Source organism: Rhagoletis zephyria, unplaced genomic scaffold (genome assembly GCF_001687245.7).
Source record: "Rhagoletis zephyria isolate East Lansing unplaced genomic scaffold, Rhagoletis_zephyria_1.1 Rzeph_scaffold_06176, whole genome shotgun sequence".
Classification (NCBI taxonomy): domain Eukaryota; kingdom Metazoa; phylum Arthropoda; class Insecta; order Diptera; family Tephritidae; genus Rhagoletis; species Rhagoletis zephyria.
The window spans coordinates 2,305-27,655 of record NW_016163259.1 but is presented as its reverse complement, the minus strand read 5'-3'; the positions used below and the strand labels follow the sequence as shown (position 1 = coordinate 27,655).

The 25,351-nt window shown below is 35.0% G+C and overlaps 1 protein-coding gene across 1 annotated transcript in view; it reads right to left on the bottom strand.

Moving 5' to 3' along the window:
* Positions 1 to 25,351, bottom strand: part of LOC108372934 (hemicentin-1-like) — a gene marked incomplete at its 3' end in the record, with an annotated part of 32,864 nt that overhangs the window by 6,448 nt on the left and 1,065 nt on the right. The window contains exon 2 of the mRNA XM_017628756.1: positions 13,011 to 13,146. Coding sequence (XP_017484245.1) covers positions 13,011 to 13,146 — 136 coding nt within the window. The remainder of the gene's footprint in view (positions 1 to 13,010; positions 13,147 to 25,351) is intronic.

Here is a 25,351-nt window from a genome sequence, read left to right as displayed (position 1 = left end):
CTATAAAATTGCTAAAAAGTATCTAGCAACGGTAGCGCTTGAATGAGGAAGCGATAAAATGAAATGGCAAATTAAACCCAAAAAAAAGCAATTAGCCGCACGCTATGGGCCACATAATTTCCTGTTCCACCGCATCTACTCAACTCAATCTACTACCGCTCAGATCCTATCACTTTCACCACATCTCGCTCCTCCTTTTATCCCGTTCGCTCTCGCTCGCTTTCTCTATCACTCCTCTCTATCTGTGCCATTTTACGACAATTTAGCGCAGCTTCCTTTTTGCCTACGTGCCACCCATTTGAGGTTATTAAAACGTACTTAAATGCTCTGCTAAGAGAATATTCTTCGCATGCACATGAAATTTGTATTAAATTTATAGACCAGCAAATGTAATCACTTGAACAGTGAAACGTAGTGAACCTGTTGTTGCAAGGTCATAAAAATTGACGAAACCGTTTTAATGATTTGATGATGGCAATATATGCGTGCGGTTGTTTGCGTGTGCATGAATATGCCTGTTTTGCGTACCCTGCTGGAAGTGATGTTATCTCAAATCTAACTTTAATCTGTTTACGAAAACATTTACTGGATATTTTTAGGCTAACTGATTTTGTGGGGCGATGGCCCAGTCGGACCTGGATAACCCTGCATTAGATGTCAACTAACTTGTAACCAACTACTTTTGGACATAAAATATCAATAAACAAAAATTTAAGTTCTATTTATTTACTTTATTTAACATAGCATATTTGTTAATTTATTTACATATTCTTCTATATTTTATTTCTCCTGAATTCGAAAAAGCATCTGTGAAGTGCAGAAAACAAGTGAATTTATAGTAAAGTTAGTATGTGGATATTTAAATAGAAACTTGTTTAACGAAAGCAAACTACCCTGCAGGATAGGATAGTTTAATTGCTGCAATAGGGATATATGTGTGTATGCACTACACTTAAGCGGCTTAGTTGAAATTAGAAAGTAGGTGATTTAAGCGCAACGTCATTTTTATGGCGGAAATATGGTTATGCAGCTAACTTAATTTTGTGATTATTTTAAATATTTTTTCATACATTCCAATGGTATGAATTCTTCGAGTATATGTACATGATAATGTTGGCACATCAGTAAAGTTACCTTTGTGCTATAAAAAATACACATAAAATAAACAATTTTTTGTTATACAAAAACAAGAAATGGAGTAAGAACACCGTTGAGCAACTTTGGGTTAATTTTTTTTTATGCCCTATACCAAATTATGCTACGAGTATTTCCATTCGCCATTGTTTCGAATGGTTAACCTAATGAAAAAGTTTTGAAAACATTTATTAATTGTTATTTTGCTACGAGCACATGAAACTTAATTAGAAAATTACATACGAGTATTGTAAATAAATATATTTACATTCCGCAGGCAATCAAAAATTACCAATTAGCTATTATAAATGAAATGAATCCTGCCTGCTTCATTACGAGCATGACTTGCTCAGTGAATATTGTAATTGCGGCCGCTTACATACAACAACATTCCACATAATCCATATACATACATAGAAGGTCAACAAAAATCATCACCACGCGTTCTTTCCCTCCATTTGGATAGTCATTTCAATTTTACATAAATATTTAATTTCCTAATTGTCTGTTCGTGAAAATGGCTCCAGGCTATCGAATAATTTATTGGTTTAATTTTTTGACCAAATAACCAACTGCTTACATAGGTCAGCTGTAGCACTCTACTTTCCCAAACAGTGCCGCCATGACAATAGCTCAAATACGCCAAGTAAACACTTCAATTGCCTTAAGCCAAACATACATACAGTGAGCGTCAAAAATAAGTATATCCTGATGTTTTGACGATTCCATTTATTTATATTTTTCCATACCAATTTTTTCTTATTTTTTATGAAAATATGTATATGTAGTTCATTCAGAAAAATTCAAGAGAACTTTAGATTTTCAATTCGATTTCTTAGATAAAATTTGGAGAATGTAGTTTTGTAGCCCATTAAACTTAAGTTATAATAAAGTGCGAGTTTCAAGTTTCGCATTTTTTTTTATATTTACGAGATTCTTAAAAATGAAGGGAAATGTTAAGCGACTTGAAACCTGCACTCTATTGTACTAAAATTTAATGGGTTACAAAACTATAAATTTTCTAAGAAGTTTAATTGAAAAGTTGAAGATTTTTCGCACTTTCCTGAGTTCTGTATGAAATTTAAAAAAATTGATTCTTGTTGTATTTGCTGTTGAATGTACTATATTTTTATAAAAAAATAAGAAAAATTTGGCGTGGAAAATATAAAAAATAAAATCAAAACGTGAGGGTACACTTATTTTCGACGCTCACTGTATATGCCAAATTAAAATAATATTTGCGCGCGAGTTATTTCGCTAGTGAGCCAACAATGTATTCAAGCTCACGGGCGTTAAAACCGAGAAAAGCTAATGATTCCTTTCAACATTATTAATATTCAATGATATTTGATGTGAAAACACAAATGAAGAGAAAAACGAATTGGACTGGGTGGGCGAAAAAAAACCATATTTTTGCTGGCGGAGGAATTTGGCAAAGGGCTAGCAGTTTCTGCAGTAATCGTTTTTTGTAACTGACCCACTTTAAGTTTAAACTATTCATAGGGTTATAAAAAAATGTTTGAATGAAAAGCGCAAAGCCATTTATGAGCACAGCGATGGTATTTGAAATATTTGAAAGCTATTATGCAGGACACGGAAAAGTTGTACGATGTCATTTTATATGGCATGAATCGAATTAGTTGAGTAGACGGGCGACATATCTGTTGAAGGTCGCTCAAAAATTCAGTTTGTAACACGAAAATATATGTTTGTGGTGTAGTGGTAAGCAGTGCGTGCTTCCACTCCGCAACGCCTTTGTTCAAGCCCTGGTCAAAGCAACATCGCAAAAAAATATAGAAAAAAGGTTTTTTCTTAACAGCGGTCGTGCCTCGGCAGGCAATGGCAAACCTCCGAGTGTATTTCTGCCACGAAAAACAGCTTCTCATAAAAATTCAATCGCCGTTAGGAGTCGGCGTAGAACTGTAGGTCCCTCCGCTTTGTGTGACAACATCAAGGCGCACGCCACAAATCGGAGGAGAAGCTCGGCCAAACACTAACATATGTGTAAGCGCCAATCTATTATTATTAATTATCGTGTGCACAGACGGACGGACGGACGGACGGACGGATAGACAGTCATCGCTTAAATCACATTAAACATTTTAATGCGCTAAAAACGCAATAAACATTTTAACACTATTTAAATTCACAACTAATATTTTGAGCATTAGTAACATCCTAAAAAAAGGCGAATAATTTTAAGACAAAGCTAAGAACAAAGTTAGTTTGACCTAAATGGATTAGTGTTACCAGATAAATATATGGGCATCAGCACAACATAGTAGCAAGAATCTGCAGAGAGTATGTAAGACAACGAAACAATCAGCTTTTGACATCTTTTTTTACATTCTTTCAACTGATATTTATTTTTAATTTCTTCTTTGTTCTTCTACTCCAGCATTAAATGGTTTGCATTATTATTCGGGCTGTAAATATAAAAGACACACTGTGCGCAATGACATATTTATTTCTTCGCTTGTAGCAGGCAAATTATGAAATTAAATAAAAATGCCTAAAAAAATCGACCACAATAAAAAATCAATAAACGATAAGTGACAACAGCACTAACAGCGACAACAATAAAAACAAGCGCAACAACAATTCTGTCGACAACTATAGTACAGGCGTATTCATGTTTGCATTTATGACCCGCCAGCTCTGTACGAAGGTGGCTTTAACAGCAGCAACTCAAATTAAAGCAAGACGAACAAAAGAAAAAAATGGGGGAAAATTATGTCAATCAATAAAATGTTATAATTTAAAAAATGACATGAATTAAAATGACAAGCTCAAGGGGGTACCGGGTTGGTTGGCTGATCTGTTGCCTTTATTGGGCAAATAAAAAAAAAATTATGTACAACTGCATGTCATAGTGGAGAATTGGGGCGATAGGCAAGTCAGCTTGTCTTTTGCTGGAGGGCGACATCCGTTCCTCCTCTTCAGCCAGCTTTATTCTGACACGACATTACATTAAGAAAAATCTGTTGTTATGTATTTTAAGAAACCGTATGTTGTTCCTAACAAAATGTTGGCAATAACAAAATCTGTTTTATGTGCGCGGCACTTTTATGTCCGCTTACATATGTGTGAGCCAACAAATGTTGTAAACGCTGATGAGCGAGCGCGTGCGTTTGATATGCAACAAACGGTGTTTCAAATGCGGGAGTGGATGTTGGTGAGGGGCGAAATGCGTGCAGCAGTGGCGCACTATGTGGCAAAGTCGAATGTAAATTTAAAAGGAGGAGAAACAAAAAATGTCGATAAACAAATTCTATAGCTGCGAGTATGGCGTGCGATATCCGCTTTAAAGCAGTAAAAACGAGACAATGGAAGTAAAAAGGAAGTATTTGTTAAATTTTATTGCATCACGAAAAACTTTTGCAACAACATTTTTACGCGCCAGCTTGGCGAAAATCAAAGAAGCCGTTGAAGTATTCGCCTCGTGAGCTGCCACCTTCGCTTTACACGTCTTGCACATTTTTGTACCAAAGCTTGGTATATCTCGTCCCTACGCCATACTCCACTCGTCCCCCTCAACGTCACTCGCTGTACGCGTTAGAAACATCATTACGCACTTCTTCACATTTTTTAAGTTTTTCTTTATTTTTATTATTCCTTCAATCGCATTCTTTAGTACTTTTGCTTTCGTGGAAATCGTTGTAGTTGTGTTGCTCTTCCGCCAATTTCACACCGGATATCCATATTGCTTGTTGATGTGTTGATGGAGCGGTGGTTGGCTTTAGGCCGCTTTATTGGATGCTGCTGGTTTTTACTTATTAATTCAATCTTTCTTTTTTAATGGCCAAATTTACTTACCTTCGAGAGTCATTAAGTCTGTCATCCGCACTTTGTATGCCATTAAAATGTCAAAATAAGTAAATGTATGGGGCGAAAATGTTCGGCTGGGTGAAATAAAATTACAAGCATCTGTGGAATATACACGTATGTATGTATATACATATTGTATATATGTACAAGTAATTCTTGCATGCATACATTTGTATGTATGTAAATCAACGTGGCGTAAGTTTTGACGTTTTCTCATTTCCTCTCGTTTTAATCTCGTTCGCCCTTTAACTTTTTTGTATTTTCCTTTTCTTTCCATCTTCGGCATTTAACTACAACACGTAACGCCCTGTCAAAAATGAAAATTCCATTTGCTCATACAAATTTTATGGGCATGACGATTTTTGACAGTTTCTTGGTGCTTGACGTGCCAATTTAGGGATGGTAGATGACCGCGAAAATAAGTTTACGCATTTCTTCGACGTCGACTATTTTAACACGTTTATCTTTGCCGTCAAAAATGTTAAGTTTTTCTTTGACGAAATGTTTTTTGCCAGCGTTTTTTCGCTGTCAACTTTTGAGCTCGCGTCTTTATTCGGTTCTGGTTGTGCGCCGACTTTGGGTAGCGCCACGTGACACTAATTATAATAAGAATCCTTCCTGTCCCTTGATAACCCTGGCTCTCTCCAGTTAGTTGATATTCTCGGTAAGATCAAGGTTGTGAAGTCATCCGAAAAATGCGATGGACGGAGTTAAGTAGGCAAGGCAAATGCCCTGGTGACGTGTACAACGATTCCTGAAAATGATGTTCATTTGTGTTCATGCGCCGAAACGAAACTTGGAACGACTACTAGACAATTCCAATGTTAAGCTGGCACCAGCATCGGTAAATTCAGCCTCCAAAAATAGCTTCGGTTATAGGTCGGAGGCTAATCGACTGGGCGGGGGTTCGAAACATGGTACTCGAAGTCTGTACCATTAGCGTATAGCATACAAAAATTCAGCAGGCTAAAAGAGTATCCCCAGATTTGAAAAATTAAACCAAATCGATTTGAACTGTTTAGCAAATCGATGTATGCAAGAAATGGGACCACATCTTCCGCTCCAAGCGTAATGCCGCCGAAGAAGTTGTTTGAGACATGGGACTACACCTTCCTAACGTACCGCCACCGAAGAAGTGGTTCGATTTAATGGAATGCCACGCCACTGCAGAAAAAATTATAGCACCCGAAATTCGTGAGTACGAAGATCTAGGATGCTGGCCTGCTGGAAAAATGGGTTCAATAATGGCAATGGAAAAAATAGAAAATATGAAACTAAACGCGAAGTCAAAGATGGCGAAGCCGATCTCCCATGCACGGCTGAAAAACAATAAAGTTGCTGGATATTGACTGATTTGCCCCTATCAGTGTGTGTGGATAGCTAGTATAGTTATTCACAATATGCCAAAGCATGGAAAATACCCATGGCATCGCTGATTTGGTCATGTCGTACGAATGGACACACTCCACCGCAAAAAAGTATTCAAAGCCACAACGGTTAGTGGCAGCTGAGGAAAGCCTACACTGCGATGGAAAGACCAAGTCGCTAAGGATTTGGCTTCTCTTGCCATTTCCATTCGGCGTCAAAAGAGAAATAACTGGCGTGTTTTATTGATTTCCAACGAATTCGCTTAGACCGTTACAGCGGCAGTCAAGAAAAAGTAGAAGTTTATGTTTCAAATTTACTTTTTATATTTAAAACCCACCAAAGGGAGCAAGTGACCTGGCAGTCTGGAACAAGAGTAGATCAGCTCAAGCAACTACTGTTGCCAGAGTGCCACTCCTCCTTGTTCAGTTTGGTGAATATACCTATTGTATTTCAGCTTATTCCTCTTCTGCCATTTTATTTTAACGGCAGGCATTAAATAGTCCCCCAACACCAAACATTTTTTGTTTCTTTCACATTTAACCCGCCATTTATGAGGCACTTGGGAATTGACATGCGGCCGTGCGGTTGTTCAATATGCTGTACGCAACCAATATATGTAGATATGTATGCGCAAAGTTATATTAAAACACAGGAACTATGCTTTATGCTAAGTTTGCTTTGCCGATATTTATTGATTTTTTGTGCAGGTAAAGGACAGCAAAGTTCTATGCAAAGTTTCACCAGCGCATAAGTTTTCGATTAGGAAAGAAAGAAATTTAAAAAAGAACATATTCTGCCTTGAAGTATTTCCAATGCACGAAAGCATTTGAAACTTTTCAAACTACAATCCAAATAGATTTTGATTTTATGTTACAGAGAATCACCAACAAAGCCAAGGGACAGAAATAAAAATTGAAATCGATTAACATAAGCACTTCTCTGGTGTTCTTTTCTTTCAATTTCTTCTTGTTTATACACTTTTTGATTGTGTTTTTTGTCGATCGGTTTCGATCTAACACTTGAAATGATTAATCAGCCGGAAAAAAATTATTTGCGGTACCGCAAATGCGGCAAATAACTGAAGAAATAAGGACATTAGGCAGAAAGAGCAGAAATCAAACGTCCGCCACTGCGCAAATGTATCTGCTGCTGTTTTTTTTGTCTGCTGGGGCGCAGAAGCAATTTAAATTCAAGTTTTATGTAGCGTACAAAACACTATAAAAAACTGGCGAAGCGTTGGTCGAGGCGCACGATTTACAGAAAACGAATCAAATTAAATTAGGCAAAGCAAAACAGTAAAATAAGTTCGGCAATAAACGCAAAAACAAAGCTTACGGGTAAAAGAAAAAAACGAAAGGAAGTACACCAAACCAAAGTAGAGGACTTTTGCTGCGTGTCGTGGAAGAGAGACATGTGGCGTATGCGGAATCTGCCAAATGTTTTGCTTACATTTGAGGCGAAGCTTTGATTAGGGGTATACACTAAGGGCCGGTTGTTCAATGTCTGGTTATCACTACTTGCAGGTTAAACATCATTATCGACGTTTTCGTCATCATGCATATAACATGTGATCGATAAAGCAGTCGTTGTTTTTAACCGGAGCTTCTACCTCTGATTAGTGCTAATCAGACATTGAACAACCGGCCCTTAGTGTTATAACTTTGATATTGTCATAAAGCCATACATTTTAAAATCTAAGAATCTCTAAAAAATATTTTTAACTTTTTTAAAATTTAAGATTTACTAGCATTTACCGCTGTCCCAGCCGCGTGATATGCGGTTTCATGTTATGGTATCAAATTTCAAAGCTGCATCTTAATCCGTGACACCGAATACTATAGAATTATGCTGATTACTTTGATGCTCATGGTTATTTTAATCGATTCAGTCTCGCTATTTGCTTTACTGGGTATTCTAAAATAAAATTTGTACTTCAGGAGATGATCCACGTTTGTGCCTTATTCGGACATTTAAATATGAATAACAACTTATCTTTCGTAGTTTCACATCTAAGCCAAATTTGCTCTATTTATTTTATTTAAAGGTGGATCACTTTTAAATTTGGGAAATGTGGCAACTATCTTAAAAAAAACTTTAATAATAATTTGGTTTAAATATGTAAGATATCTCGATGCAATGTTTGAACAAACTAATAATCTAAAGTTTTTAATTACCCAAGTTTGACTTTTAAAACAGGTAGCAACCCTATTCACTAGTATTTTTGGGAAAAAATGTTTTTTTCCACTTCTTCCGTTTGACATCCGTACTGCAACATTTTATTTCCGCTTTCATTAAATTAAGCTGAAACTTTTTAATTGGTGGAAGCTCTCTGAAAAATATTTATAAATAAGCCTCTCTTTTCAAAAGTAGTTTAGAGATAAAACCCCTCTCGTTTGACATTCATACATAGTAGCACCCTTAATAAAAGTAATTAAACAAATAAAGCCTTCATAAACTCCTTGACTACTATGTATATTAAAAGATTTCAACTAACTTATTAATTAAATCGATTTTTACTTCTCGAGCAGGTGGCAACCTTCTTGAAAAATATTTTACAAATAAATCTTAGTTGAAGTTCTCAAAACAGGTATCGTTTCGAAAAAAAAGCTTTCTTAGACCTCTTTCTTTTGACTAGAAATTGATTATGAAATTCTCAACAGGTGGCAACCCTCTCAAAACGTTTACATATAAAGCTTTCGTCAACCTCACTCGTTTGATACCCGTATTAAAATACTTCNAGCTTTCTTAGACCTCTTTCTTTTGACTAGAAATTGATTATGAAATTCTCAACAGGTGGCAACCCTCTCAAAACGTTTACAAATAAAGCTTTCGTCAACCTCACTCGTTTGATACCCGTATTAAAATACTTCATTTAACTGTTAATTAATTTGATGTTTAATTTCAAAACATTCGTGGATACCCATATAAAATATTTGATTTAATTAATTTTAATTTTCTGAACAGCTGGCACTCTTAAAAAATTTTCTGTAATAAATCGGGTTTGGGCCCATTTCGTTTTACACCCCATGGTGTTACAAATTTATTTAACTTATTATATTAAATGATTTTAACTTTTGAAAAATTTTCTTCAAAAAATGTCCTACGAGTTAACCCAGGCCATTACCTCCCGATATACCAAATTCCTTTGACATGTGTCCACCTTAATAGCTATCGGACCCTCCTAATCCCCCAATTGTGTTACATACATTTATTGCAAGATGCTTTTTGTTTGTGTCACTCGCCTATCAATTGATATGTTGACGCACTAGCAGACAAGCTAAGCCATCAAAAATGCAACCAGTCAATCGGGAGAATTGACCCCAATCAAATCTTAAATTGGGTTCATACGTACTATATACATACAAACATAAATACATCTGCTGGATTTAAATTTATGTATTTACATATGTACATTAGACTGGATCACCAAAAAAAATTCGGTTTTTTATTCCTTTGCAAGAAAAAATCATTTGCCTACCAATTTTTTCTTTTTAAAATATCAACACATCCTACATTTCTCTTTCATACTTTGAATGAGTTTATTTGCAAAGAAATAAAGATACTTCCTTTTTGGTTGTTGTTGTTTCCGACAGGGTGGGTGTATGATGTATTATGGAACGAATTTCCGTCAGAGACAAACCAAATTTGACAAGGGATGACGGAAATTCGTTCCATAATACATCAAATAAAGATACCTTATAGATCTAAATCGGTAAAGTTTTGGCTGAGTTATTGAAGTTTTTCTTAAACCAATCTCTGAAAAAATTTCAAAAACAGCATCAAAAATGTCATTATAATGATTCCGTTGAAAAATTGTTTAATATACATATGTATGCAGATTTTGTAAGCTTAAACTGTTTGGTCATGTGAGGTGATTTTTTCAAAAATACTTAAAAAAACTATTTTTATTCATAAAAAAATCAATTTCTGGAGATATTTTCAAAACGGCCCAACTCACGTAAATCTTAATATTTTTCCGAAATATTTTGGTGGAAGTCTTTAAATATAATAAGTATTTTTCTTTGGATGGCGAGTGATGCAGTCTAATGTACATGCATAAATGAGTAACTGTAAGCTAGCTGCTTCCTATAAGCCATCAAATTTTACGAGCAGCAACAAAAAGTCGCCGCGACCAAGTGTCAGCAATAATCAAAGACATATTTAATACGAAAAGGTCTAAGGTAGTCCAATAAAAAAGCTTAACCACTCATAAACAGTTGCATGCAATAAAAGTTGTGGCTATGCACTACAGTTGTTACAGCTAAGCCCTGATTAATTGCACTTTCGTCGTCTACTCGCTCTCTTAAACAAACCGCCGGTATTGATAGCCGCTGGCTGAGCGCCGGTCTATGCATACGCTGCCCATCTGGTGAACGACACGATCCCTTCCCTGCAGCGTTAAAAGCATTAAAATATTTTTTCTAATTTGTTTTTATTTTTTTATTAACATACAATTTTATGGTGAGGCCACTTTTGCCATGAATGCATCTGCATTGATTTTCAAGGAAAAATAAAATAAAAATATATCCGAAGTAAATTTTTAATGTTTACCCTACATTTGTGTATAACTAAGTACTCAAGTCACACGCTATTTGTATGTAATTCAAGCATTTAATGAGTTGCACATTCATCATTTCAAAATTATGTACTTATGGGCTTGTAAGCATACAAATGAATGTGCGTTGAAATGCATTTAAGCTTATTTGCCGTTGCGGTTTAATTTGTCTTGGCATGCGTTCATAAATGGTTCAAATGCTTCTCTAAATTAGTGATTTATGCTTCTATTTATGTACATACATTTGTATAGTAAAATGGACGATTATGTGGTAAGACGCAGCAAGATTCACTAAAGGGTGCCCTCGTTTATGTTGTCTTTTATGCATTTCTAAGATTTATTGCTTTCTAAAGTGCTAATTTATGTCGATTTACAACCGAGGCGCTTAATAATTCCATATGGTCTACTTCTGGGTCATTATTGAAAATATTTTTTAAATGCAGATGAGTATTTTCTTTTTTAAATTTTCGAGTCTGGTTATCTTAAGATGGCCTTAAATACTGCAAGCAATTATTTTTATTAATTACTCACACACTTGTTTGGCAGCCGTTGCAGGTAGTTGGAGAAACCTGGTTCTACTCAGTTGGGCCAAGCAACATCATCGAGGTACCAGATGCATAAAGAAAAATTCTAAAGCGATCGCAAACTTCCGAGTTTACGCCTGCCATGAAGGAAGCTTTTCATAAAAACTAAAAACCAAATATTGCGTGCATCAATTTCTTTTAATCAAGCGCCAAGTAGGTTTTTGCCTTTGTTGTGGGACCAAAAACAGAAACGTGTTTTTTTCGAATGCAAATTTATCTGCTTCATTTCATTACCTTTAACTTTTTGCCGATAACTTTTCAAGAAATCTTCTTCTTATTTGGGGATAAAACCGTTTATCAGTCTGGGTCTATACGAAAGCTCTCTCGAAACCCACAAAGCTTTCTAATCTTTGATTGACTTCATCTATATTTGTGCGACATAAAAAAGTATACGCATGATACGAGCTGGTGGTTATTGTATGACGAGAATGTTCTGTTGCTCAATTGCCTACCAAGCCAAGTGTTATGCTATCGATCCTATTTTGCCTCCATCTAGTGTGAAAATCGACTATATCAATGCCATCTCCATACACGAGCTTTGCCAAATACGGTACCGCTGCCATCAGACTTAAGAATTAGCAGAAGAGTGAGTTTCCTTATCCGAAACCGCAAACGGCGCGAAGAGGTTTTGGCCACTTTTGACGAAGCACAAATTTCTGTTCAACAGCTGGCTAATACAGTGTGGCTAGGATTATAAATTTAGGCATGGCGCCGTAAAGGCAGCTGCATTTTTTTGCGTGCTGCTAAATGCTAAGGAACTTATTGTTCTTAAGCTTAATTATTGCTGTTCTAACTTCGTATTGGTCTAATAGAAGGACACAAGCTTCGAACCAAAAAGAAATCGAACGATGAGCTATATTGGTACGTATGTATGTTTGTACTCGTATGTAAATCCATAAAGGATAATTATAATTGTTTTTTATAAAATTTTGTATATGCCGTGAGGAAGTTTTTAACCCATTTGCTCCTGAGATAAGTACTACTTTCATTCACACTAATCTATTCGGTTAGAAATATTAGATATTTTTGGATTCCTTGAAAGGAAATTTTCAGAATTTGAGGTAAATTGGTCAGACAGCAATAAATTTTAACTTTTTTTGTCAATGGCTTTATAAAAAAAATTGAATTTAGGGGGTTTGGGGTTTGTATGGGTAATTATGTATTTGGGCGCAGTAAGATTCCCTTATCCCTTGTTATTTTCGAGGGAAAATTAGAGGCGTCACAATTTTTTTTAGCTACTTAGTCGATTTAGGCTTTTAAATGGCAGAGTTCGAACATAATTAGGAGTTGCGAATTGAATTTAACTACTATTTCCACAACAGCTTTTATATCCAATGACCCAAAGTGCTTAGTTCTGTTATATTAATCATTAAATAATTGATTACAACTTGCATTAGTACATGTGTACAGTACAGAACCGTATTGTAAACCCTCGTTTTCCAAAACAATATTTCACATTATTACTAGGAATGTCAGACTTGTTTCAATTAGGTTTTACTAATAAAATTACTAATTTTTTATTAATATCCTTTTCTACTTACGTATAAACTGGCTTGATGTTGCCCTGTCGATACCAAATGACCAATTGCACCTTATCGGCCATCATTGTGCCGGGCATGAGGTCACATGGCAGCGCCACCTCGAGACCCACGGCTGTCTGCACCTCTGAGAGTGGACCTAAAATAGAGGAAGAAAGTAATTAGTGAAACTGGCGTGCATACACACATTATCATTATTAAAATTTATTATTATGTACACGAAAAATTTGGTAAAACGGTGATATTAAGGCCAATAAAATGTAATTTATTACACAATTAATTGAGTGACTAGAATATTTGATGGCTATGGTTGATTGCTCATAAGCAGAGCTTGGGTGGCGCATACATTTGACAAGCGTGGTGATTAAAAATGCATAGCCAAACACATTGGCCATAAAAATTTGTGACAAATAAAAGTCGGTCATTAGCTTAATAGTATTTTAGAAAAGTTTTTTTTTTCTGGCGCTAGGTTATTGCAGAAGTTAAGCTAACAGCCGCTACGATTGTTGAAAAAATCATGAATATGAAATAATTGCCATTAAATGCATAAGTACATGAAAGCCGAATAGTGTTGAAAAAAAAACATTATTGTATTTAGCTATAGCAAACCATGAAAACTGGTAATTAATATAAAAATATCCGCTTTTCGAACGTCGCGCCGGCCGACCACAAAGCATAAAAGTCCATTAGACAAATTGAATTGCAATAATATCAAATAACAACAATAGCAATAATATCGAGGACGAGTTATTTTGTGTGTGTGTGTGAACTCGTATGTGGTTATACCCGGTAACAATTCGGACCCACCCTAGGTTAGCCCGCGGATAGTCCCTCATAATTCCGCTGCTAGTGGTTTCAACTGCCATTTTTAACATTGGCGTGAATTGGAAAAGCACCGGTCCAACAACTCACCGTAAGATGTCATATGTGGTTAATTGTTCTTTATTATTTGGTTTTGGACTAGTCCATTTACATTTCAGTTTTACATTTTTGTTTTAGTTTGTATACGATTTCGTTGTGTACTTCATGGATGCTTTTTCGTAATTGAGAAAATCCGAAAAACAAAAATTTAAAATTATACATATGTTCCGTCAATGGGATTTGAACTCGTACAGTGCTGACGGCACAACCAATAGCAGCAAGCATCTCTGCGCACTCAGCTACAGCCACAACATGTAAAAGTGTTTTCAAACCATCACTTGGAGCGATTGGTGCATTTTGACATGCACAGAGTTGTATTGCTTGGACATTTTTTATTGAGCTGAACTTATTACCGATAAAAATTTCTATACAACACCACTCTGTATGTACAAAACTGTGAAAGTTTAATTTTTTGTCTATTTCTAAAAAGGTTCCTTACGGACTGGTCGTAAGCTAACATTTTTGATGCAAACCAATGTCCAATTCAAACGGGTTAAATTTTACCTGGTGAGATATTGGTGCTTTTCGGAAAATTGGCCGCCTTATTGCTGCAGGGTATACAGAGGTAATAGTATAAATACATATGTATCTACATAAGGGTGTATTTTGTTTATAAAAATTTGTGTGTTGGAGCTCATGGTTATTTAGACCACAACAGCTGCAGCTCATATTCGCCTCAGGGGAATATGCATATGAAGTCGATATGTGGGATTGTTTTTATTTATTTGTTATTGTTGTATTTGTTATTATTGTATGATGAAAAACTACAATACGATATGTTTACCATGNCGGACTGGTCGTAAGCTAACATTTTTGATGCAAATGTCCAATTCAAACGGGTTAAATTTTAACTGGTGAGGTACTAGTGCTTTTCGGAAAATTGGCCGCCTTATTGCTGCTGGGTATACAGAGGTATAGTATAAATACATATGTATCTACATAAGCGTGTATTTTGTTTATAAAAATTTGTGTGTTGGAGCTCATGGTTATTTAGACCACAACAGCTGCAGCTCATATTCGCCTCCGGGGAATATGCATATGAAGTCGATATGTGGGATTGTTTTTATTTATTTGTTATTGTTGTATTTGTTATTATTGTATGATGAAAAACTACAATACGATATGTTTACCATGCCATCGAGATGACAACGATGTCATAGAATAAAAACTAAGCCATGCGATGAGAACAATACACTTAGCTCCAATGACGCATAAATGCATAATTGGATGAATATGTGGAGCTGTATTGTCCATATATGTACGTACATACATTTATATGTCTGTATAAAAATACACATACTAATGTACCTAAATACAAGGGAATAGAAAGCACAGTCCCTCACTTCCTCACAAAAATTCCAAAATAGCTATAATATTACAGCACTTAATATTTAAAATTATCGAATATAGAATTTTTCGAATTTTCTAACCAGAAATAAATATATAAACTTTAACTTCTTTTTTTCTAGTAGATCAAAGCGTTTACTATAGCATTAATTTAAAATTGTTAAGGATCGCATGACGGTCATAATTTTATACCGGAACAGTGGTCATTATCAAACTAACTGCTTACGGAATTGTGTAAGCAAACATTGAACAACGGCCTAGAAAATATGTATTTAAAAGCCTCTATAAATCAAAAAGAAACCAGAGTGAGAGATGTCAGAATGAATGACAAAAATTTTGGTAATAAAGGCGGTTATCGACTATTGTAGACGCCCACTATTTTTTTTATAAAGGGATGATACCAATACGAGAGAAGGCTCCCAACTTAAAAGGATATTCGAAGGAGAAGTTTTCTCACTTTAACTTAGGCAAGGGTCTTCCCTTTGACTTCCCAATACCAGCAGTGTATATCCAACGGAAGTGCTGGTTATCCAGTAATCAGCATAGAGCCATGCTCAATGGCATGCTTTTATAAGATTGGAAAAATGTACATGAAATACATACATAAACATGCGCCGTCACGCCTACTACGATTCTTTAATAAATTTTACTTCAGTTGCTTTGGAAACACACCTTATTTTCTGCGTTCGAATGGCAGGCCTGTTGAAATATATGTATTCTAATACAGTTCCATTGAGAAGATCTTATTGGAAAAGCCCCTTCTGAAGCATTTCTTAAGAATTACTCCTAATTTTCCAACTGGGAACCTAAAGGTCTTTAAAAAATACACTTCATCCCCAAAGTTAAAAATTTTTTATAGATGAACTCATTGGTGCCCATACGAGAAGAGAGCTCTTATAACAGACTACTTGTTGATATAATTCAAACAAAAAATGTCTTTCATGCTTTGTGAAGCACTCAATGTTAATAAATATATGTATAACAAATTCACTTGATTTACAATCATACTTTTTTTTCGCAAAATGCCATACAACAATTAATTCCGCACAAATTATTCAAATGTGTTTTACTTAAAGCACCGAAATAACTTTTACAACATTTGTTGTTGTCGTCTACAAATTTTGTGCAAATTATATCTATTTTGACATCGATATGCCTCTTGTGGTAACAAAAAAGTACGGGATTAAAGTTTATTGAGCGCACAGTGATTATGGGCTAAAAAAAAAATAACTATTATTTCAAACCCACAAACCAGCGTACAACTAACTATCAATGCTCGCATTAATTTTAGCTGAAACGTTTTTAGTTTGAAGCTTAACATTTTTACATTTCGCACATGTTTACAGCAAAAGGTTCTCAAAGGAAAAAAATTTAAAACAAATTTCAATCTCAAAACTCACACACCATTTTTATTTACCTTTAGTTATTATTATGCTAAAGTTTGTTCGAGTTTGATTTATTTATGAACCGAAATTGAAATGCAGAAGCTCTACTGTTTTTAATGCTTAATATGACAATTTATTTTTATTTATATGTTTGGTTTTACTTTGATTTCTCTTTAACGAATATTTTTGTTAAGTTGCTATTGGGCTGGTCAGTCACGTTTTATTGTTGTTAGCGGCGCCAAGGTAATGTTTTGTTTGTGTGTGAGTGGAAAAAATTCTCCAAGCCATTTTCATAATAATGACTGTTGGAAGGGATTTCATTTATGAAAAAATTTGTATGTTTGTATGAGAGTACGCACGTATGCACATTAATAAATAATATTCGTGAGTGCTTTATTGTTGCATTCAAATGATATTTAAATTGCTGCTGTTCAAGTTTAAAAAATATCTTCTATAAAGAAAAATTAAAGATGAGCATGGTTTTTATAAAATATCTACTAAAACTGCTAAGTAAAACATATTTTGTAGTTTTCGTTGAGAAGAAATTTTCAAATATCAAAAAATCGTTTTTCCTGGTGAATTACTGCGGCTTAAAAATCTGTGCTCACTATCAAAAACTGTTCCCAGACCATAAAATTATTCTTTGGGAGGATTTATTAAGACTTAACAACGTTTTGAAGTCATATTTGATAGCTTTTACTCATATATGAAACTGTTCCTACTTTAAAAAACTGTTCATAAACAGAAAAATTTTACTATACATAATTTTTTTTATGTATTTTTATTGAAATTCCATACATCAGTTTTTGTGCACTGTGTACATGTACTCGCATGTACCAACAACAAATGCTTAAACTTTTTTGTTTGTGTTTTTGTTTTCAGAGTTTCAAATTTCGAACTCTCGATTCAATGATCCGCGTAACACCCGCGCATTCAACTCACATGCAAATGTATGTACATAGGTATGTATGTAAGTATGCAGAGCTTATGGTAATCGTAATTTACTTAACCCACACTTTCGTGGTTCAATTTACCATTGTGCTTATCTAATGAATCGCTCTCTCAAGGGACAAGTTTTTGTTCAGGGCGGTAATCCAAGCCAGAAGCTACCTGCAACATACCGGCCGCAAGCGTAACGCTATTTTATAAAATAAGCTTACGTCAAGATTTGATTATTTTTTTGTTTCACTTTCTATTGTTTACAGCGTTTTTACGTATCACGTAAAACATGAAACTCCTTTTAATGTTACATAGTGAGATGCATAGTCATTAATTCCCAATTCCCAATTCTCGGCAATTTCGATTTTATTTGTACGCAGGCATATGTATGTAAAAATACGCATCTGCTTATGGATATGAATGTTTTCGCTTGCCACTGCTTGTTTCTCCATCCGTTTATTGCCCGCATTTTTCCATTTCTTATCTAAAAATACGAATTACTCGAATGACAAGTGGTAAACACACACTTTGAAGATGTAAAAAGTTGCAGGAACGCATTTGAAGACGTAACTTTGAACAAAAAAAAAAGAACAGAAAAGAGATTAATAACAAACCGAGTGAACCAGTTTTGAAGCCCTGCAGGAGTCAACGTCGCTGTCAAACCTCACTGGGGAGCACTTCAACAGGTTTGGCGTTGTTGTTTTTGCTGCCTTCGAACGAGACGCCGACGACTTCAACTAGAGCGAAAACAACAGCAAAAGCGCTTTGGCTAAGACGGCAGCTGCATTCGTTTTATATGATTGCCGAGATTTATTTTAACATTCAAAAAAAAAAAGCTTAAAACTATTATAAAAGTTTTACAAGCGAAAAATGGCAGAAAAATATAAAAACGGCAGCAAATTGAAAAATGTATCTGCTTGAGCAGCAGCTTATCTACGCTTCTGTGATTTAGTTAATACGGTGCGATGCATCGCCACCAGCCGCGGTTCTTAGCTACAAAGCCGAGCTTTGTGCCGCAGATGTTGCCATTGTCGCCATAGCGGAGCTAGGCTGTACATAGCGCAGAAATGTTGCAGCTAGCGACCAGTTGGCTTAATAAATTCAATAATTAAAATGTTTATCTTAGTCTCCGCTGGCAGCGCGACGACGCCAAGACTCAGAGGAGCGACAAGTGAAGCTTAAAAAAAAGAGAAAAATTTGCGAAAAATCCGCAAATTGATTTTCTTTTTACTCCTGGTGAGACTTTTTTTGATTAACGACGTTATTAGCCCATTATGCGCCACTACGTGTACATGTGTAGCCAAGTGGTCCAGCGAGCAGGCAAGTGCTGTGTGAAGGTGGTTTGTCAAGTCATAAATTTGTATACTAGACTAGAAGTAGGGACTCGAAATTGGCGCAATGCTTATAATTCCAGCTTTTAAAGATGCAGAACGGAAGTGCCTTGTCGTTTTGACGTAATTTGCATGCTGTACACACAGGCACACCGGCTTGGCCGTAAGCAGACAGACCCATTTTAAGGTGGTTGAGAGATATGAAGAGAAATGAAATTCACGGTAACTATGAAAAACAAAAAAACAATGCGAAAATTTGCTACTCGCATTCGTTGCGATCATTCGATAGCGGAATGTGAAACAAGCCAGCGTTAAAAAAAGCTAATATTTATATTTTTTGCTGAAAGAAATACAAAATCTCGGTTGGGAATACATTTTGTTGAATAAGTAACATAGTTTGAGTTTGGTAGAAAGAAAAAATCAACCAGCAAAGGTACTAAATTTTACATCAAAAAAGCTAAAGTTTAGTTTAACTTATGCGCAAATATTGAGACCTAGCTGGGAAAAAAACGCAAGTGATACTTTTTTCAAATCTTTTTTTTTATGTGGAACTGCTCCCAGAGCATGTAGATAAAATTCAGCATCATCAACGTGAGTTTGCAGCTTTAACATTTCCTCCATTATTTGGATTTTGAATAGCCTTTAAAAAGCCTTTTATGAATACTAAAAGTCAAAAGAAAACTGTTCCCATGTACCGCAAACAAGTCCGCGTAAATTTTTTGCTTTAACAGGACATTTAACGATTATTAGGTTTATTTAAAATATTTTTGAAATATTGTGCTTAACTGTTCCAATGCCAAGAAACTGTCCCCACTTTATTTTACACTTTAGTACGTAACTAAATGGTGATACTGCCAGAATTGTTTTCTTCATATTTTTTACTTTAAAAAACTGTTCTCTGTTTAAAAATCTTGCCCATAAGTAGGAAATTCTTTTTACTGAAGTAGTATGCTCGCTTTTCGTTAACCGATTTTTTCACTGTGACATTGCCAAGTAGGTAATTATTATTACAGAATTGTGAATTAGTGTTTTTTTAACAGCCCTTTTGGTTATTTAATCCAAATTACATCTAAATAGATTTACACACTATGTACGAAAAATATTACTAACAGTTAATGACTTTTTTAAATAGGGTGTGGATTTTAGTGATATTTATTTCTTTGTATCGCAATAGTAATCTTTGACGAGAGCTCACTTTCGATAGAACTTTTACTTACCGTACAACATTTTATTGCTTCCTTTCTTTTTCCTGCCTTCCTTCCCAGCGTCGTTCAACTCACGTTCCATGAGTAGTGACTCAATCAATGCAAAAATAAAATAACTCATTTAAACACTTCGGAATATTTTTGAACGGCAACTATGCTCAGTGGTTCAAAACTGGAATTTACTGTTCATAATTCACTGTGCAATGGTACTCTACCGCTGACTGCTTGTGGAGCAGGCGAATCATTATTTGACGACACGCTTGCGCACAATTCACTGCGTCCACGTCTATCGTCTATAGTTTCACTTCCTACATGACACCAAATATTTGCCTACTGATGATGGATGTGTGTTTGCTGCGTTGGCAGGAAGGCAGGAAGTTGTGAACATAAACGCAAGCAAGGCAATCAAACGCGGAGCTGTGAGTGACTAATAAATAGACGGACTTTGTTTATGTTAAATTTTTCATTTTTCATAATTTTTATTTACTCTTCTAATCTAGTCACGACAAATTCAATGCACACGAACTGACGAGAGGGAAGAACTGTTTTTTTAGTACATATATATACCTTTTGATATACATATAATGTATGTATCTGTATGCATGTGCACTTTACTAGGCTTTCCAGTGTCGACGGCACTTGTCTGTCTCGTAAATATGAGCAACACAAGTTGACTAATTTCAATTTCTTGCTTCTGATATTTAAGCATACCACTGCATGGCAGTTAGTTCTTGTAGAACCCAGGCTCTATGCCATGTGTGCCACGCCATTGTTGCATAAATGATGTAGTTACTTAGTTAAGAAATTCTTATTGTCTGACAATAAAGACAATTAGGCACTTGCTAGGCAAATGAGCTATGACGACTATGTCCACGACAACGGCAACAACGTTGACGATGGCGCTACGACGAGGCAATGAATGGCTTGGCTGTGAATATGTAGTGAAGCAGCTGGTGTTACTTGCAGCAATGGACGTTATGAGGTTGAGGCAAGGCTATAGAAATAAAAGTTGCAAAAAAGAGCTGACTCTGTGGACAAGTAAAACATAAAAATGTAAAGTGTAATTGGCGCAAAATAAAACTGATGCATTGCGTACCGCAATTCTTTTAAATAAAAAAAAAAAATAACAATATCTCTGGAAAGCTTACTCAATTTACATTCCGCATTCCATGCTTAGCCTTGCGCAATTACAAAGCAAATTCTTAGAAACACGCACTGTCAGTCCTCTTCACAGCTATTTATAATGTTTGAGAGTATTTTCATTTAAAATGTTTGTGAGTATTCGCTATCTTATTTTTTTCTGTCAACATTTACGCTTTGAGTTTCCTTAGCAAAAAGTACGCAACTACTTAAGATGGTTTCACTTTCTTGCAAAAGTTGCTCGCTTCTAAGTATTCACACAGCTTCCAATGGATTGAACGCATAGCAAATTGTATTAAAGATACAAAAATCACAGAATATGGTAAATAAAATGTAGTAAGTAAGTGAGTAAAAGAAGATATACAAATCTATTGCACGCCACAGTACAAACTAGAAGATACTCCCGCTGCACTCAAATAAATTGAATTGATATCTACTTTTTGAAGAAACGAAGTGCACTTTAAATAACATTGTATCAATGCTAGAGCGCAGCAAAGGAGAGAATGCTCCAAAAGTAGCAAAGATTGATTAAGTAGTATCAAAGTAAGAAATTAAATGAAATGCATGGGAAATGAAGTAGAGACGTATCTCAAGCGTACTTAATTTTGTTAGTATTTACTCATGTACATATGTACATATCAGTAAAGAGAACAAACATACTAGAAGAGCATGAATAATTTTGGTAGCTTTAGAATCTCAGCATTAAGACTTCAAACTTTTTTTTCATAAGTCGTTTGAGAAATGAGACTGAGTTGGGCACCTCAAGCTGCATACTGCCAGGCACAATATTTTCTATGCGACAATGTGGGTACGCGCGGCTTGACTAAAAATAGTAGGATTTGCATTTTTTTTTAACTACATGATTATTCATTTCCACCAAGCCCTAACCGCAGTTAGTGACTATTGGAAAAAGGAGAATAGAACTCGAAGCGCGTAATTGTTATTGCTCATCTATACGACATAATAGGTATTAGAGCAACAGAAGCCAATTCAACAATTTTTAGAATTTTCGTCTGTCGGTCTCTCTGTCTGTATGTTTGTATGCATATCGCTCGAAAACTAATGCATGGAATTGAATGCAGTTTTCACCGATGTATTTCCAGACGTATAACTTAAAATATAGAATGAAAAAATAGAGAGTTGCCACCTGTTTGAAAACCGCAGTTTAAGTAAATTGATAAGATAAAGTAAATATTCCAATACGGCTGTTAAAAGAAAACGGTTTGAGAAGACTTACAACCGAAACTATTTTTGTTCAAGGTTGCCACTTGTTTGAAAATTTTAATTTAATTTAATTGAAAAGATAAATTGAATATTGTAATTTGGGTATCAAACTGAAGAGGTTTAGGAAAGTTTACAGCCGAAAATATTTTTCAGGAGCGTTGCCATATGTTTGAAAAATTTTATTTAATTAAATTGACAAAGTAAAGAGAAGTATAACAATATGGGTATCAAACAACACAAAAATACTTTTAAGGCGCAGTGAAGAACGCTGGTTATTTGCTAGTATTAAATACAAGTAAACGAAAATGGAGCTTATCTGAGCTCTTAACTGCAGCTAATGTTTTGGTGGAAATAGGCTTTAAGTGGGGATAATTGAGTTAGTCTTTTTAAAGCAGTTTAGTTTGGATTCGATTTAGCTAAATATTACGAATGAGCAAAGCAAGTCATATGCAGTGGACAGAGGGTAGACGAAAACTGAAAACGGAGAGTGGGAAAATAATATTTTAAAACGGTCAGAGAATGGCTAGCTGGTCAAATAGAAGTCGCTTGCCTCTCCCAAAACTACTTCACATGCCTTCTTTTTCTCGCTTCAGCAAGTAGAACGTATTTTTAATCAATATTTAATTTTATCTAACGCAATATCGAAAGTTCATGCATATCTCCTCATCTATGTACACATATTCCCAACGCTCACTCAAATCGCTTAGTATACAAATGAGCGCTCATAACTAGATTACCCATAAAATTTGTTAAATAATTCTGACACGTTTAATTTTCCACTCATACAATACAATTATTATTATGCCAACGTTCGTCAGACATTGCCAATGTTCAGCTCGCATATTTCCCCAAAATTTATAAATTCTAAGTACATGCTTACTTATGTAGCGTGAATGTACATAGCTTGAATTGTTTACTGTTTATGTGTAGAATCGCCAATAAATTACCTCTGAGCTACTTGGGAGCAGAGTAGCACCAAATATCGGTAAATAAGCCATATCTGGCGAATACAAATATGTACATACATATTTCCAACGAAAAAGCATCCATTTTCCATTTCCCTGTCTGGATTTTGGCTTGCAACTCACGTACGCTTTTACCGCTCTAGCTAAACGCACATACACAAACTCAAATACAATACAGACAGACGTGCGCCGCCGCATGATGCCGGCATCTATTTTCGAATAACTTTGACTTTCTTAGTACATATTGTATATATGTATATGTATATGTAAGTGAGTGCATATGTACCCTGTGGAGAAATGCACTGGTGCCGCACTGGTTACAAAAGGAGACGTTGATTTTTTTTTTAATTTTTTCCATAAGAAATTCATGTGTATATTGGGAGAAAGTTAAAAAAAAAATATATTAAAAATCAACGCCAATGAAAACTTGAATTTTATTGTACTAAAATTTTTTGAGCTTTAAATTCCCAAGGTATTATAGAAATTCAGTTTAAAAAATTTGAAATTTTGATGAAAATTGGTAAAATTTTTGTAAATTTGGTATAAATTTTAAATATTTGGTTTATGTACATATGTATGTGTATGGTTTTGCTTAAAGCATAAAAAATTAACAAAAAATTCTCAACTTGAAAAACATTCTAAATTAAAATAAATCACCATGCGAACGCTCGTTTGAGTCACTGTATATGAATAGATATGCACAAATAAATATATACTAGTACTAAGTTCCTGCATATTTTATCTTTATGCCCCAAAGTGCCCATATTATTTATACTTTGTTATGTATTCTAACTTCATTGATTATTGCTGTTGTTAGAATTGATAAATTAGTATACTTATATTACAAACTTTGATCTTCATAAAATACGTGAGATGTTTAGGTATTTCCTGCAAAACAACTTTCTTCTCATTCTTAGAAAGTCAAAATAAAAGCCAGAACCTTTTTACTTAGGTACACACATGGCTAACAGTTTCTAAAGTGTGTACATATACGTATAATAGGGTCCCTCACCAAAAAAAATGCCGTTTTTCCATTATAATTACAAAATTTTTTATATTTTCAGACTCCAGGCAAAATATTTCCGAAAAAGATTAAGATTTACTTGAGCTAGGCTGATTTTAAAATATCTCTAAAAATCTCGTGTTTTATTCCGTTTATAAACTTTTAAACAGTTTTATGCAGAGCTTTTAAGCTTAAACTCTTCTATCATCTGAGGAGATTTTTTGGGAAAAATATTTGCAAATACTAATTTTATTTATACACAACTCGATTATTGGAGGTATTTTCAAATGAGTGCAGCTCATGTATATCTTAATATTTTTCCGAAATATTTTGGTGGAAGTCTAAAAATATAATACATATTATATTAGCGATGGAAAATCAGGACGGATAATTTTTGTAAGGAGAGTGATCCACCCTAATTTACATACATACTTAAGTGCATGTGTGTGCGCACTAAAGAATTGCTAAATTAATTTAGGAGCAACAACGTTCGAAGATACGGACTAAAAATTTAGTAAAATGCCTATACCAGGAGAGAGATACCATACACTTAAGATATTTAGGAGGCAGCGCTTATTCCAAGCTCCACGACATTCTATTGCTACCTTCGATAAGGCACTTCTACGTACTACGTAGCAAATTATTAATTCCAGGGTAGTTGATTTGCGATTAGGACATGATAGACTCATGATCCCTGCCGGATGATCTGATAGTTCAAATAGTAAATAGCTACTCCACTTTAAAGAAACATTGTTGATTAGGAAGCAGGATCAATTTTTTTCAGCTCTTACGCGCACCTATATTTAGGCTCACATGCCCTGCGGAGCGCACATTTCCAAAGAATTATGCCAACCAGCTGCATCAATTAAGTAAATAGGCCGAAA